This window comes from Aquarana catesbeiana, linkage group LG02 (genome assembly GCF_042186555.1).
Source record: "Aquarana catesbeiana isolate 2022-GZ linkage group LG02, ASM4218655v1, whole genome shotgun sequence".
NCBI lineage: Eukaryota > Metazoa > Chordata > Amphibia > Anura > Ranidae > Aquarana > Aquarana catesbeiana.
The window spans coordinates 403,776,986-403,792,918 of NC_133325.1; the positions used below are offsets into that span (position 1 = coordinate 403,776,986).

Here is a 15,933-nt window from a genome sequence, read left to right on the forward strand (position 1 = left end):
TCATTTCAATAAAGCAGGTGTGGAATATAGGAATCACCATTCTCTTATTTTAATGACAAAGGTTTTATGGTATTCTGAAAAAGCGGGTTGATCCTTGCCTTTCCTCTTCTTGTATGTACTAAGCCCTGTCTCCACAAACTTTTATATGGTGACTGTAAAGCCAGCCTTACATTAGAAAAACTTAATTTGAAAAAATGTGTTTTAGGACCGATTTTTTTTATCTTTACTTTTTGAATAGTACTTGGGGTTAAATTGACATTCATTTTTGACCGCAGTGATGAGAACATTTTTAAAGTAGCAAAATTGAATTTTTTAAAACTGATCTATGAATGGATAACAGGCAAATGAATGAAAAGGCCTGCCTCCTCTATTCATAGATGCTATTGTACAGCTTCTATGAATGGAGGAGGTGGGCGGAAAGAGCGGGCATATTTAGCAGTCTTGATGAGCGCCTGTCACAGGCGAATGCAGAAACCAGCAGCACAAAGGACACATTCTATCGACTAAGTAGTGTCCCCTGCGTTCATTTTTATTTTTTTAAATTGAGACTAAAAACGTAGGCTTTAAAGTGATTGTAAAGGCTCGTTTTTTTTTTAAATAACAAACATGTCATACTTACCTCCACTGTGCAGTTTATTTTGCACAGAGTGGCCCCAATCATCCTCTTCTGGGGTCCCCCGGCGGTGTTATCAGCTCCTCCCCGCATTGTATAACCCCCTAGGAGAAGTGCTCTCCCGGGGGTTACCTTGTGGGTGCGCTCCCAAGTCCAGCATTTGTGTCCATAGACGCAGAATGCAGGACTCGACTCCACCCCCTGCGTCATTGGATTTGATTGACAGTAGCCTGAGCCAATGGCTGCGCTGCTATTAATCTATCCAATCAAGAGCCGAGAACCTCGGGCAGAGAAGGTGAGCACTTCTCCGCCGAGGGAACCAACAGACTCAGGTGAGTAAAATGGGGGCTGGGGGGCCAGTCATTGTCAGAAGTTTTTTCACCTTAATGCATAGGATGTATTAAGGTGAAAAAACATGAGGGTTTACAACCCCTTTAACCACTTGACGACCGCCTCACGCCGATGTACGTCGGCAAAGTGGCACGGACAGGCAAAATCACGTACAGGGTACGTGATTTGCCTTCCGCGGGTGGGGGGTCCGATCGGACCCCCCCCCCGGTGCCCGAGGCGGTCGTCTTTTGTCCAGCGGCGATCGGTGATGAGGGGGAGACCATCCGTTCGTGGCCCCCCCCTCGCGATCGCCGCCGGCCAATGAAAACACTCCTTTGCTGCTGTATGCTAAACAGCAGCAAAGGAAGTGATGTCATCTCCCCTCGGGTCGGTATTTTCCGTTCCGGCCCGAGGAGAGAAGACATCTATGTGAGTGCACCAACACACACACACACAGTAGAACATGCCAGGCACACAAAACACCCCGATCCCCCCCCCGATCGCCCCCCGATCCCCCCCCAATCACCCCCCCCCCCCCTGTCACAAACTGACACCAGCAGTTTTTTTTTTTTTTTTTTTCTGATTACTGCATAGTGTCAGTTTGTGACAGTTACAGTGTTGGGACAGTGAGTATTACCCCCCTTTAGGTCTAGGGTACCCCCCTAACCCCCCCTAATAAAGTTTTAACCCCTTGATCACCCCCTGTCACCAGTGTCACTAAGCGATCATTTTTCTGATCGCTGTATTAGTGTCGCTGGTGACGCTAGTTAGTGAGGTAAATATTTAGGTTCGCCGTCAGCGTTTTATAGCGTCAGGGACCCCCATATACTACCTAATAAATGTTTTAACCCCTTGATTGCCCCCTAGTTAACCCTTTCACCACTGATCACCGTATAACTGTTACGGTTGACGCTGGTTAGTTTGTTTATTTTTTATAGTGTCAGGGCACCCGCCGTTTATTACCGAATAAAGGTTTAGCCCCCTGATCGCCCGGCGGTGATATGCGTCGCCCCAGGCAGCGTCAGATTAGCGCCAGTACCGCTAACACCCACGCACGCAGCATACGCCTCCCTTAGTGGTATAGTATCTGTACGGATCAATATCTGATCCGATCAGATCTATACTAGCGTCCCCAGCAGTTTAGGGTTCCCAAAAACGCAGTGTTAGCGGGATCAGCCCAGATACCTGCTAGCACCTGCGTTTTGTGCCTCCGCCCAGCCCACCCAAGTGCAGTATCGATCGATCACTGTCACTTACAAAACACTAAACGCATAACTGCAGCGTTCGCAGAGTCAGGCCTGATCCCTGCGATCGCTAACAGTTTTTTTGGTAGCATTTTGGTGAACTAGCAAGCACCAGCCCCAGGCGTCAGATTAGCGCCAGTACCGCTAACACCCACGCACGCAGCATACGCCTCCCTTAGTGGTATAGTATCTGAACGGATCAATATCTGATCCGATCAGATCTATACTAGCGTCCCCAGCAGTTTAGGGTTCCCAAAAACGCAGTGTTAGCGGAATCAGCCCAGATACCTGCTAGCACCTGCGTTTTGCCCCTCCGCCCGGCCCAGCCCAGCCCACCCAAGTGCAGTATCGATCGATCACTGACACTTACAAAACACTAAACGCATAACTGCAGCGTTCGCAGAGTCAGGCCTGATCCCTGCGATCGCTAACAGTTTTTTTTGTAGCGTTTTGGTGAACTGGCAAGCACCAGCCCCAGGCAGCGTCAGATTAGCGCCAGTACCGCTAACACCCACGCACGCACCGTACACCTCCCTTAGTGGTATAGTATCTGATCGCATCAATATCTGATCCGATCAGATCTATACTAGCGTCACCAGCAGTTTAGGGTTCCCAAAAACGCAGTGTTAGCGGGATCAGCCCAGATACCTGCTAGCACCTGCGTTTTGCCCCTCCGCCCGGCCCGGCCCAGCCCACCCAAGTGCAGTATCGATCGATCACTGTCACTTACAAAACACTAAACGCATAACTGCAGCGTTCGCAGAGTCAGGCCTGATCCCTGCGATCGCTAACGTTTTTTGGTAGCGTTTTGGTGAACTGGCAAGCGCCAGCGGCCTAGTACACCCCGGTCGTAGTCAAACCAGCACTGCAGTAACACTTGGTGACGTGGCGAGTCCCATAAGTGCAGTTGAAGCTGGTGAGGTGGCAAGCACAAGTAGTGTCCCGCTGCCACCAAAAAGACAAACACAGGCCCATCGTGCCCATAGTGCCCTTCCTGCTGCATTCGCCAATCCTAATTGGGAACCCACCGCTTCTGCAGCGCCCGTACTTCCCCCATTCACATCCCCAACCAAATGCAGTCGGCTGCATGAGAGGCATTTTTATGTCCTCCCGAGTACCCCTACCCAACGAACCCCCAAAAAAGATGTCGTGTCTGCAGCAAGCGCGGATATAGGCGTGACACCCGCTATTATTGTCCCTCCTGTCCTGACAATCCTGGTCTTTGCATTGGTGAATGTTTTGAACGCTACCATTCACTAGTTGAGTATTAGCGTAGGGTACAGCATTGCACAGACTAGGCACACTTTCACAGGGTCTCCCAAGATGCCATCGCATTTTGAGAGACCCGAACCTGGAACCGGTTATAGTTATAAAAGTTAGTTACAAAAAAAGTGTAAAAAAAAAAAAAAAATATGAAATAAAAAAAAATAGTTGTTGTTTTATTGTTCTCTCTCTCTCTATTCTCTCTCTCTATTGTTCTGCTCTTTTTTACTGTATTCTATTCTGCAATGTTTTATTGTTATTGTTATTGTTATTATGTTTTATCATGTTTGTTTTTCAGGTGTGTAATTATTTACACTTTACTGTGCTTTATTGTTAACCATTGTTAACCATTTTTTTGTCTTCAGGTACGCCATTCACGACTTTGAGTGGTTATACCAGAATGATGCCTGCAGGTTTAGGTATCATCTTGGTATCATTCTTTTCAGCCAGCGGTCGGCTTTCATGTAAAAGCAATCCTAGCGGCTAATTAGCCTCTAGACTGCTTTTACAAGCCGTGGGAGGGAATGCCCCCCCCCCCCCCACCGTCTTCCGTGTTTTTCTCTGGCTCTCCTGTCTCAACAGGGAACCTGAGAATGCAGCCGGTGATTCAGCCAGCTGACCATAGAGCTGATCAGAGACCAGAGTGGCTCCAAACATCTCTATGGCCTAAGAAACCGGAAGCTACGAGTATTTCATGACTTAGATTTCGCCGGATGTAAATAGCGCCATTGGGAAATTGGGGAAGCATTTTATCACACCGATCTTGGTGTGGTCAGATGCTTTGAGGGCAGAGGAGAGATCTAGGGTCTAATAGACCACAATTTTTTCAAAAAAGAGTACCTGTCACTACCTATTGCTATCATAGGGGATATTTACATTCCCCGAGATAACAATAAAAATGATTAAAAAAAAAAATATGAAAGGAACAGTTTAAAAGTAAGATTAAAAAAGCAAAAAAATAATAAAGAAAAAAAAACAAAAAAAAAAAAACACCCCTGTCGCCCCCTGCTCTCGCGCTAAGGCGAACGCAAGCGGCGGTCTGTCGTCAAACATAAACAGCAATTGCACCATGCATGTGAGGTATCACCGCGAAGGCCAGATCGAGGGCAGTAATTTTTCCAGTAGACCTCCTCTGTAAATCTAAAGTGGTAACCTGTAAAGGCTTTTGAAGGCTTTTAAACATGTATTTATTTTGTTGCCACTGCACGTTTGTGCGCAATTTTAAAGCATGTCATGTTTGGTATCCATGTACTCGGCCTAAGATCATCTTTTTTATTTCATCAAACATTTGGGCAATATAGCGTGTTTTAGTGCATTAAAATTAAAAAAAGTGTGTTTTTTCCCCAAAAAATGCGTTTGAAAAATCGCTGCGCAATTACTGTGTGAAAAAAAAAAATGAAACACCCACCATTTTAATCTGTAGGGCATTTGCTTTAAAAAAATATATAATGTTTGGGGGTTCAAAGTAATTTTTTTGCAAAAAAAAAAAACTTTTTCATGTAAACAATAAGTGTCAGAAAGGGCTTTGTCTTCAAGTGGTTAGAAGAGTGGGTGATGTGTGACATAAGCTTCTAAATGTTGTGCATAAAATGCCAGGACAGTTCAAAACCCCCCCAAATGACCCCATTTTGGAAAGTAGACACCCCAAGCTATTTGCTGAGAGGCATGTCGAGTCCATGGAATATTTTATATTGCGACACAAGTTGCGGGAAAGAGACAAATTTTTTTTTTTTTTTTTTTTTTTTTGCACAAAGTTGTCACTAAATGATATATTGCTCAAACATGCCATGGAAATATGTGAAATTACACCCCAAAATACATTCTGCTGCTTCTCCTGAGTACGGGGATACCACATGTGTGAGACTTTTTGGGAGCCTAGCCGCGTACAGGACCCCGAAAACCAAGCACCGCCTTCAGGCTTTCTAAGGGCGTGAATTTTTGATTTCACTCTTCACTGCCTATCACAGTTTCGGAGGCCATGGAATGCCCAGGTGGCACAAAACCCCCCCAAATGACCCCATTTTGGAAAGTAGACACCCCAAGCTATTTGCTGAGAGGTATAGTGAGTATTTTGCAGACCTCACTTTTTGTCACAAAGTTTTGAAAATTGAAAAAAGAAAAAAAAAAAATGTTTTTTCTTGTCTTTCTTCATTTTCAAAAACAAATGAGAGCTGCAAAATACTCACCATGCCTTTCAGCAAATAGCTTGGGGTGTCTACTTTCCAAAATGGGGTCATTTGGGGGGGTTTTGTGCCACCTGGGCATTCCATGGCCTCCGAAACTGTGATAGGCAGTAAAGAGTGAAATCAAAAATTTTCACCCTTAGAAATCCTGAAGGCAGTGATTGGTTTTCGGGGCCCCGTACGCGGCTAGGCTCCCAAAAAGTCCCACACATGTGGTATCCCCATACTCAGGAGAAGCAGCTAAATGTATTTTGGGGTGCAATTCCACATATGCCCATGGCCTGTGTGAGCAATATATCATTTAGTGACAACTTTATGAAAAAAAAAAAAAAAAAAAAAAAAAAGTGTCACTTTCCCGCAACTTGTGTCAAAATATAAAATATTCCATGGACTCAATATGCCTCTCAGCAAATAGCTTGGGGTGTCTACTTTCCAAAATGGGGTCATTTTGGGGGGTTTTGTGCCACCTGGGCATTCCATGGCCTCCGAAACTGTGATAGGCAGTGAAGAGTGAAAGCAAAAATTTACACCCTTAGAAATCCTGAAGGCGGTGATTGGTTTTCGGGGCCCCATACGCGGCTAGGCTCCCAAAAAGTCCCACACATGTGGTATCCCCATACTCAGGAGAAGCAGCTAAATGTATTTTGGGGTGCAATTCCACATAGGCCCATGGCCTGTGTGAGCAATATATCATTTAGTGACGACTTTTTGTAAATATTTTTTTTTTTTTTTTTTTTTGTCATTTTTCAATCACTTGGGACAAAAAAAATAAATATTCAATGGGTTCAACATGCCTCTCAGCAATTTCCTTGGGGTGTCTACTTTCTAAAATGGGGTCATTTGGGGGGGTTTTGTACTGCCCTGCCATTTTAGCACCTCAAGAAATGACATAGGCAGTCATAAACTAAAAGCTGTGTAAATTCCAGAAAATGTACCCTAGTTTGTAGACGCTATAACTTTTGCGCAAACCAATAAATATACGCTTATTGACATTTTTTTTACCAAAGACATGTGGCCGAATACATTTTGGCCTAAATGTATGACTAAAATTTAGTTTATTGGATTTTTTTTATAACAAAAAGTAGAAAATATCATTTTTTTTCAAAATTTTCGGTCTTTTTCCGTTTATAGCGCAAAAAATAAAAACCGCAGAGGTGATCAAATACCATCAAAAGAAAGCTCTATTTGTGGGAAGAAAAGGACGCAAATTTCGTTTGGGTACAGCATTGCATGACCGCGCAATTAGCAGTTAAAGCGACGCAGTGCCAAATTGGAAAAAGACCTCTGGTCCTTAGGCAGCATAATGGTCCGGGGCTCAAGTGGTTAAGTTAAATTAATTTTAAAAGTTGTGAACTCTCCTAGGAGTTGATAATAAGTGCATTCAGGTTCCAGCACACAGGTATAAGTTACCTGTTTGAGCAGCACTGAGGCCCCAAAAGCAGAGGTGCTCTTTTATGCAATTGCTAACCTAATGTGTTTTACCTAACCTAATGCAGTTCCGTTTTAAGCATCAGTTCACAAAAAGAATATCGGGGGAACTTGAGAAAGTGCAGAGAAGGTTAACCAAACTGATAAGAGGCATAGAGGAGATCGGATATGAGGAAAGATTAGGGGAACTGAATTCATGCTCTCTTGAGAAGAGGAGATTAAGGGGGGATATGATCAACATGTACAAATACATAAGTGGTCCATATAGTGAACTTAAACTTGATGTAGTTATTCACTTTAAGGTCATCACAGAGGACAAGAGGGCACTCTTTATGTCTGGATGAAAAGAGATTTAATCTCCAAATATGGAAAGGTTTCTTCACAGTAAGAGCTGTGAAAATGTGGAATAGACTAATTCAAGAGCTGGTTCTGTCCAGCCCTGTAGATTGCTTTAAAAAAGGCCTGGATTCTTTCCTAAATGTACATACTATAACTGAGTACTACTAATAATAATAGGTAAAGTTGATCTGAGAAATATCGGATTGCCTCTTGGGGGATCAGGATAGAAATTTTTCCCCTGCTGGAGCAAATTGGATCAATTGTGGGTAAAGAATTGTGTATATAGAATTATATAATGTTTCCCCCTTTTAGTGGTTGAACTAGATGGACTTGTGTCTTTTTTCAACCAGACTAACTATGTAATTATAAGTCAGTGCTCAGCTTTGGACCCTTACATATGTCCCTATTGACCAGTCATAGGTATGGATCAATACTGACGTGCAAAAGGCCACAGAGGCACAGAGGCTAAAATGGCAGGTTCCTTGGCTGTAACAGATAGATGGGTTTAGTTCCGTATTAACTGTAAGCCATTGAAACAAATGAAACACATATGCCGATGGACCTAAAAACACAAGCAAGCAGCCACACAGTATACTGCACAAAGACTGCCTACTGCTTCTCAGCACCCTGTGATCAGGAAACAAATTTCAAACAGCCATAAATACATATAAAGCTGACTAAATATGCACTCTATGACATTTCAGAACATATAAATTACTACAAACAAAAGCAGTTACACAAGAAGCACAAAATCGAAAGACATGTACAGATCCTGAGGGCTGGATGGAATCAACCAGTAATAATGCATTGCTTATTCTTGATTAAATCAGTCAATCCTATGGCGCATATTGCACCGCCCTTAAACACACTTGCATACAGCGGGTAAAGTATTGAACACATCACCATTTTTCTAGGTGAATATAGTTGTATACAACCCATGCAATCCATACATACAAAGAAACTAAAACAAATACGTTCAGAAATTAAGTTATGTGTAATAAAATGGAATGACACAGGGAAAAAGAATTGATCACGCTAACTGATTTTTATTTAATACTTTGTACAAAATCCTTTGTTGGTAATGACAGCGTCAAGACACCTCCTGTATGGAGAAACTAGTTGCATGCATTGCTCAGGTGTGATTTTGGCCCATTATTCCACAGTCTTCAAATTTTAAAGGTTTCGTGGACCTCTTCTTTCTATGAACTCTGAATCTTTAGTTCTTTCCATAGATTTTCTATTGTATTCAAGTCAGGTGATTGGCTGGGCCATTCTAGCAGCTTTATTTTCTTTTTTGAAATCAATTGAGTCTCCTTGGCTTTGTGTTTGGGATCATTGTCTTGCTAAAATGTCCACCCTCGTTTCATCTTCATCATCCTGTTGGATGCCAGCAGATTTTTATCAAGAATGTCTTGGTACATTTTTCCATTCATCCTTCCTTCAATGATATAAATTTTGCCAGTACTGTATGCTGAAAAACCGCCCCACACCATGATGTTCCCACCTCCAAACTTCACTGTTGATATTGGGGTGTTTTTGGGGTGATGTGCAGTGCCATTTGACCTCCAAACATGGATTGTATTATGGCATTCAAAGAGTTCAATTTTGGTCTCATCTGACCAGACGATATTCTCCCAGTATTTCACAGGCTTGTCTAAATGTTGTGCATGAAACTTTGAACAAGCTTTTTCTTCAGCAATGAAGTCTTGTGTGGTGAGTGTGCATACAGGCCATGGCGCTTGAGTGCATTACCTATTGTTTTCTTTGAAACAAATGTACTTGCCAATTCCATGTCTTTCTCAAGCTCTAAACAAGAGGTCCTTGGCTCTTGGTCAACTCTTCTGATAATTCTTTTCACTCCTCTGTCAAAAAACTTGCGAGGAGCTCCTGGTCGTGGCCAGTTTATGGTGAAATGATGTTCTTTCCACTTCCGGATTATGGCCCCAACAGTGCTCATTGGAACATTCAGAATGTTAGAAAGCCTTCTGTAACCAATGCCATCAGTATGTTTTGCAACAATATGATTGTGAAGGTCTCGAGAGAGCTCTTTGCTTTTCCCATCATGAGATGTTTCTTGTGTGACACCTTGATAACGAGACACCTTTTTATAGGTCATCAGTTGAGACTGAACCAGCTGATAATTATTTGTACTGATAAGGGGCAGGATTGCTTTTTAATTACCGATAGATTTCAGCTGGTGTTTTGGCTTTCCATTACTTTTTCCACCTCCCTTTTTCATGCGTTCAACAGTTTTTCCCTGTGCCATTCCATTTTATTACACATAGCTTAATTTCTGAACTTATTTGTTTTGATTTCTTTGTATGTATGGATCGCATGGGTTGTTACCGACATGTGGTGAAAATTTTATGTCAATAGCACCTAGAAATAGATTTACCTAGAAAAATGGTGAAGTGTTACTTATTTTACCCGCTGTATTACCAATTGCTTATCGAGGTTTGACTCCCTCTACAACTAATGTGTAAAACTTAGCCATGTTATTCGTATCTTATCATTAAACCTAATTCATCTTCTTTCTTTTTAGACTCAGTCTATTCATATTCAAAGACTGGAAGACTGTAAAAAGAGTTGCCTAAATGTGCACACAGCAGATAATTTATGTGTACCTGTGGGGCTAATAAGATGGATGCTGAGCTGTCAATGGACCTATGCTGTTTGACTGATGTCTCTAGGTAATAATACGCCTCAGCTTATACATTTTCAAAAGGTTCTCTGGAGGTAGCTAGCACTAGGTCGATGATCTAATACTGTGCAGTCTTTTAGGGCAGTTTATAGCACAGACAGAGTGATTTAAAAAAAATGTAGGCAATAATAAATGCACAAGGACATATTAAATGCAAGAATGAATATAGCATGGAATTGAGTGAAAGAGGCCAGAATTCCAACTGTGCCTCGAATGGTCCGATAAGCTGGTGTGCATTTATTGAGAAAATGACTAATCACTCTATTCATTTACAAACATTTACATATTTTGATACACGTGTTCACATTTATACCCTCACAAACATATGCTTAGCAAAAGAAAAAAATTACATTATTGTAATGAGCAATTAAACACTATCTCAGCCCCCAGGTCCACGCTGCTCTGCTCCATGTATTATATACTCAACTGAAGAGGAAAAGCCAAGATGAATGTGTTACATAGTTAATCTGGTTGAAAAAAGACAAGTCCACCCAGTTCAATGTGTATCCAACATGATCCACCTATTCTATAGTGTGGAAAGTACTAGATGCCAGCTCCTGTGATGTAGACAGATAAGCTTGACCTCTTCAGTTTAGCATACAAATGCTATCAATTGTCATGGGGTGGTTGTATTGGAGTTGTAATTAACATTTATTTATTTATTTTTGTCAGTTAAATGTTTATTTTAAATACAGGCGTGTTTCTAGGATGGGGCTTAAGTACTTACCTGTTGTGATCTTTGAATAGCAGCATCAATCTGATCCACTCTGTGTGCAATAGTGGAACTGACAGATCTATACTGCTCATTAGCATCTGAAACAAGCTTGTCTAAACCTTCCCTTGCTCTCCAGGGTACCAGTTCCAATAAGGCACTGCCAACTTCATTTATAGTATCAAGAACAATGCGATATTCCATAGCCTCCGTCTTTAACTCCTGTAGTAAAATGACATTTTAGCAATTGGTTAGCATAAAAGTACAAATAAAGAAAATAAATATGTTAAATTAATAATTCTAAAAAAGCAGTCACAATGCTTCTAAAGAAATTTGACCACATTTCACTAGAAACAGTTTTATACCTTTTGCCTTTGCTGGAATTGTGGAATTTGATCTCCTGCAGGGGACTGTCCACTTGTTTGAGCAAGTTCTTCCTCCACTCGCCCCAGCCAGCTGGTAAGCTCCTCATGAGTGGTTTGGAACTTACTGGCCAACTGCAGGGCCTGTTCTAGTGTTCTGAGAGATTTTCCGCTTGATGCTATGATGTCAGAGTAACGTGTTTTAATACCATCCAATTTCTCTTGGATCAGGAGGACCTCTTCACCTACAATGAAAACATCAGAATAACAGCAACTGGAAACCTCACTGCCAGTCCACACAGTGATCATTAATATTGCAATCATTCCTGGCTACATTAAAGTGAAACATCAGTCAAAACATTTAGATTGGTAAACCGTTCTCTACCCTACCTCACCAAAAAAAAATAAAAAATGCTTTTACTGAGGTCTGTTTCCCTGTTAGAGATTCCAATAACTCCCTATACTGTGGCCATGGAGAAAGTAAGGGAAAATATCCCCTATCTACAGGATAAAAAAATGCTTTATTGTGTAACAAAATATAAATCCAATAAAAAGATGCACTCACAAACATCCATGTAAAAGAAAAAAAGCTTCAGCACGATCATCAGCGGGGAATCTGTGCAAGGTTGACACCGGTGAGATGACAGGTCTGCTGCAGAGCTCTGTTGAAGGTGGGAGTTAGCCTCCGAAATGCGTTCCTGATTGGCTCAGTCATCGCAGGCACCTGACAGCTCCCCTGGCAGCTTGTTCTTCTCGTGGTGGCTTCCTGGCAGCTCAGCCTGACCTCTGCAGAGAGCTTCAGAGCAGACCTGTCATCTTAGCGGTGTCAGCCTTGCATGGATTCCCCACTGATGATCTAACTGGGGCTTAATACATGCTTACTTTACACGGACGTTTGTGAGTGCATCTTTTTAATGGATTTATATTTTGTTACAGAATAAACCGAATTTCACTATTGGCAGCTTGGCACCTCTCTTGCCCCTCACCTCCTTCTTTTGCAGTGTCTGTGTTTTCAGCCCACTCCAAGAGGCAGCCTTGATATTCCCAATAGTGTTTGTCATTGACTATTTAATACTCCTAAGCACATACCTCCGGGATGTTTTTCAAATGCATTATTCATATTTATTGTCAATAAATTTACATGCTTGTTGCAGGCACACTTGACAGCTTACCGATTAGTAGCCTTGTATTTGATTTCACCTCCTATACATCATTTAATTTTATACAATTATCAGCAAGTGCAGCGCTGAGTATAAAGTGGTTTTCTAAAAAAATACTTTGGCTGTACATCCACTTTTAAACTTAACACTGAACCACTCATTACCTGTTGTTTGCTTGAGCAGAGCTTGTCCATTTTTAACTGCTTGGTCCACGTTCCTCTTTCTATTAACAATCTCTTCACTAAGGTTCTGGGTAAAGAAGAAAACATCAAATAGGAAACATCAATTGAAAAAGGACCATTCTAGTGAGCTACATTTTGATTAAATCATTAATTTGGGGCGGATAGTCCGAGTGGATGATCGGAGATGCACGTGGAAACAAGGTGTGATCCTGTGTACCCCTCTTCCCCCTCCCACTCTTCATATTACCCCTCCCCTCCCTTCTACATTCTCCCTTTTTCTCTCTACTCTTCCCATTCTATCAAGCAATGTCATTAATAGAAGTGTGTGTTGATTGCACAGAATGTCAGCAACCATTATAACTTACCAGGTAAAAACGAAAAAGAGATGGTCTCCTAGCCGGGGGGGCTGTGTGGGCGGGGATGGCCTATGGCTCGGGGGTGCGCCGGGGGAGGACAGATGGAGGCCTTGTGCCCCCCTCCTCCGGTGGGCGCCCCCCGGGTGGTGGCGGCCCCGTGTTACCGCGGCTCCTTCCCCCCGGTCTGGGAGATCACAATAGCTCAGGTTGTGGGATCTGTGGTGGGTGGTGACTACAGTTGGTTTCCGCCCCCGCAGACTTGAAGATCTCAATGCAACGTGTACTGGTTCCACTAAAGACACACATTCTCAAGATCACAACAGATATCTTAACACAGCCCTAGTCTATTTACCTCCCCTCTTATTCTTTTCCTTTTGTCATTTCCTCCTATCCTTTATTTATGTTTCTAGAAATATGCAGGTCATTGCTAATGTTGATATGAGAAAATGTTTGTCATCAACAAATTTTTATTGAACTGTATATGTTGAGATGTGATGGACAACAATAAAGAAAGTTAAATCATTAATTTGGGAAAATGTGGCAAGTGTGTTTACTTGGTGCCATTGGTAACCACCTTCTGACACTGCTTGGTTGCTGCACTGCTAAAATCATTTCAATAATTTCCCAGCCACTAACCTAGAATAAGTATGCAATTAAGCAGTTGTACATGACCCACTTCTGCTCCACAAAGTGTGTGTGGGCCACAACTTAAAGGGGAAGTATGAGATGTAAAAAAAATATATATAAATACTGATCTATATGGCAGCAGCACTGATCCGATGCTGCAGCTGTCCCCCACTGGCTCTAAGAGTGATCATCTGTCACACAACAGATGATTGCTCTGTTCTTAGTCATCACTGAGTGGAGAGCGGTGACTGCAAGTCACCACTCTCTGCTCTTTCCCTCCAGTGCTCACTGGAGCACCGGGCTGTGGAGGGGGCAGGAGCGCCTGACTCAGGTTGTTAGCGCACACTGAGAAGCCGAGCCAGCTGCCGGTCAGGCATCTGGAAGGGTCCTTTCACAGCCTGGAGCAGATTTGTGGCATGAGCTGATAGCAGGCTTTAGCCTGCTGTCAGCTGAATCTGAGTCACAGAAGTGCAGAAATAATTGCACTCTTGTGACCCAGACGTATCGTCAAAAAAGTTTTGGCCATACTACTCTTTTTAAGTGGGTGGATAAAGAGAAAAGGCTTTCTGGCAAACTCACAGAGAATGACCGGAAATACATATAAATCTACCCTCAATCGACTTCAGGTAGTGTATACTGTTGTTCACAGTGAAAAAGTACTTATTATTGTGAGAAACTATGACTCTAAATTCACAGAACTCGGACAACAATTATTTCATATGTACTACACACTTGCTCAAGGCAAATTAAGGATACGCTTGACTTACTAGTGGCCTATCACTAACCAATACAAAAGTGCTAAAGGTGTTAAAATGTGAGACAGGGCTGAAAACCAGTACATATAATTCCTATCAAAGCACCCTAGCTTTTCTGCCCCTTGGGTGCTCTACAGCCTATCCAACAGAGTGTGCAGGCACCTGGATGTCTGCTTTCACATGCAAGTGCCAGTTTGGCATATAACTTTATCCTGCAATTTTGCTTTAAGTTGTCTATCTTATACATACAGTAATTGATAGATAAGCACTGTAAACTCAAAGTCCAGCTAAGCAGTTGCTATTAAAAAGAGAAGTAAAGGGTTTGGTTGTTTTTTTTTTTCTGACTTATACTTACCTAGGTGAATGCAGCATCAGTCTGATGCTGCATCTGGCTCCCGCCGGTTTTGACACTGAGAACCGAGTGAGCAAAAACTGCCGATAGTTTGGTTCTCAGGAGTCCCTGAGCAGAGAGCTGGTGACTGTCAGTCATCGCTCTGCTCTCTCCTTGCTCACTGGAGCACTGGGCAGTGGAGGGGGCAGGAGCGTCCGGCTCAGGCTCTCAGTGGCTCACTCAGGCTCTCAGTGGCTCACTGAGAGGCTGAGCCAGGTGCTAGTTCAGGCATGTGGACAGATCCCAACATAACTGTGGCGATCTTGCTCGAGCCTGGACCGGCTCTGTGACTTCAGCCCGCTGTCTGCTGAAACCGGGTAACAGGAGTGCAGAGCGAACTGCACTCCTGTGATCCACAGAAGTACAGCCAAACAAGCTTTGGCTGTACTTCTCCTTCAAGATGTTATTTGCCAAGTCACACATCTTTTCACAAAATCCAAAGCGAAATAGTGTGTTGCTTTTATATTGTGACCAAACAGCTCAGTTTTGCAACTGCCTAGAATAATGTGAACAATGACCAGTTGGTGGCCTTTAGGGGCTGGAATGAATAAAACATTAAGAAATCAAGTAGAAACTGACTGAATGATCATGATGGCAGATGTATACTGACAAAAAGCTATGAAAGCTATTGTGGAAGTTAAAAAACCTAACTATGTACTACAAATTTGCAGAGATGGCCTTGATGCAAGGTCTGTAACACAAACGCTTTGTATAGTAAAAAACTGTATCTTTCTTTGACATCTACCAATAGGCAACCATGGCTCATATTTGACTGATGTTTAAACAGTTGGAAACCCCTGCTTTGTCTAGTTCACTACATAGTCACTTGTGCCAGACTTCTTAAAAGGGGATGCAAAGGCTTGAATGGAAAAAAAAAATCACTGCATACGGAAACTTGCCTAAACGATGAAAGTGAAGATGAATAGTATATATAAAGCTGAATATGCCACTCAGAAGTGAGATCATGAGAAATTGCACTGCCTGTCTATTGCTTGGTTAATGTACCAAGGCTCCCCAGCATAGCTAATACCTTCTGGTTAATGTACAGCTGCATTACGACTAATTAACACAACAATTGGATCAGTGCTGGCGCCAAAAAGATTTTTATAGATGATTTAATAATTTGTCAAGTGCAAAGCAGCTTAAAACAATGATGTAATCACACCGCTATAAAAAATATCAGGTCAGATGGAACTGCTCCAGAGAAACTAAAACCCAAAAAGCAAGCCTAGTGAGAGGCAATTTAAGGTCAGCACAATTAAACTGACTTTCCCAACAGAAAGTGCA

The 15,933-nt window shown here is 42.4% G+C and overlaps 1 protein-coding gene across 23 annotated transcripts in view; it reads right to left on the reverse strand.

Moving 5' to 3' along the window:
- Positions 1-15,933, reverse strand: part of MACF1 (microtubule actin crosslinking factor 1) — a 437,650-nt gene that overhangs the window by 64,121 nt on the left and 357,596 nt on the right. For all 23 annotated transcript variants that reach the window (XM_073615331.1, XM_073615324.1, XM_073615314.1 and 20 more), the window contains 3 exons: positions 12,500-12,584; positions 11,179-11,420; positions 10,829-11,035 (listed from right to left, as the gene is read on the reverse strand). In XM_073615331.1, coding sequence (XP_073471432.1) covers positions 10,829-11,035; positions 11,179-11,420; positions 12,500-12,584 — 534 coding nt within the window. The remainder of the gene's footprint in view (positions 1-10,828; positions 11,036-11,178; positions 11,421-12,499; positions 12,585-15,933) is intronic.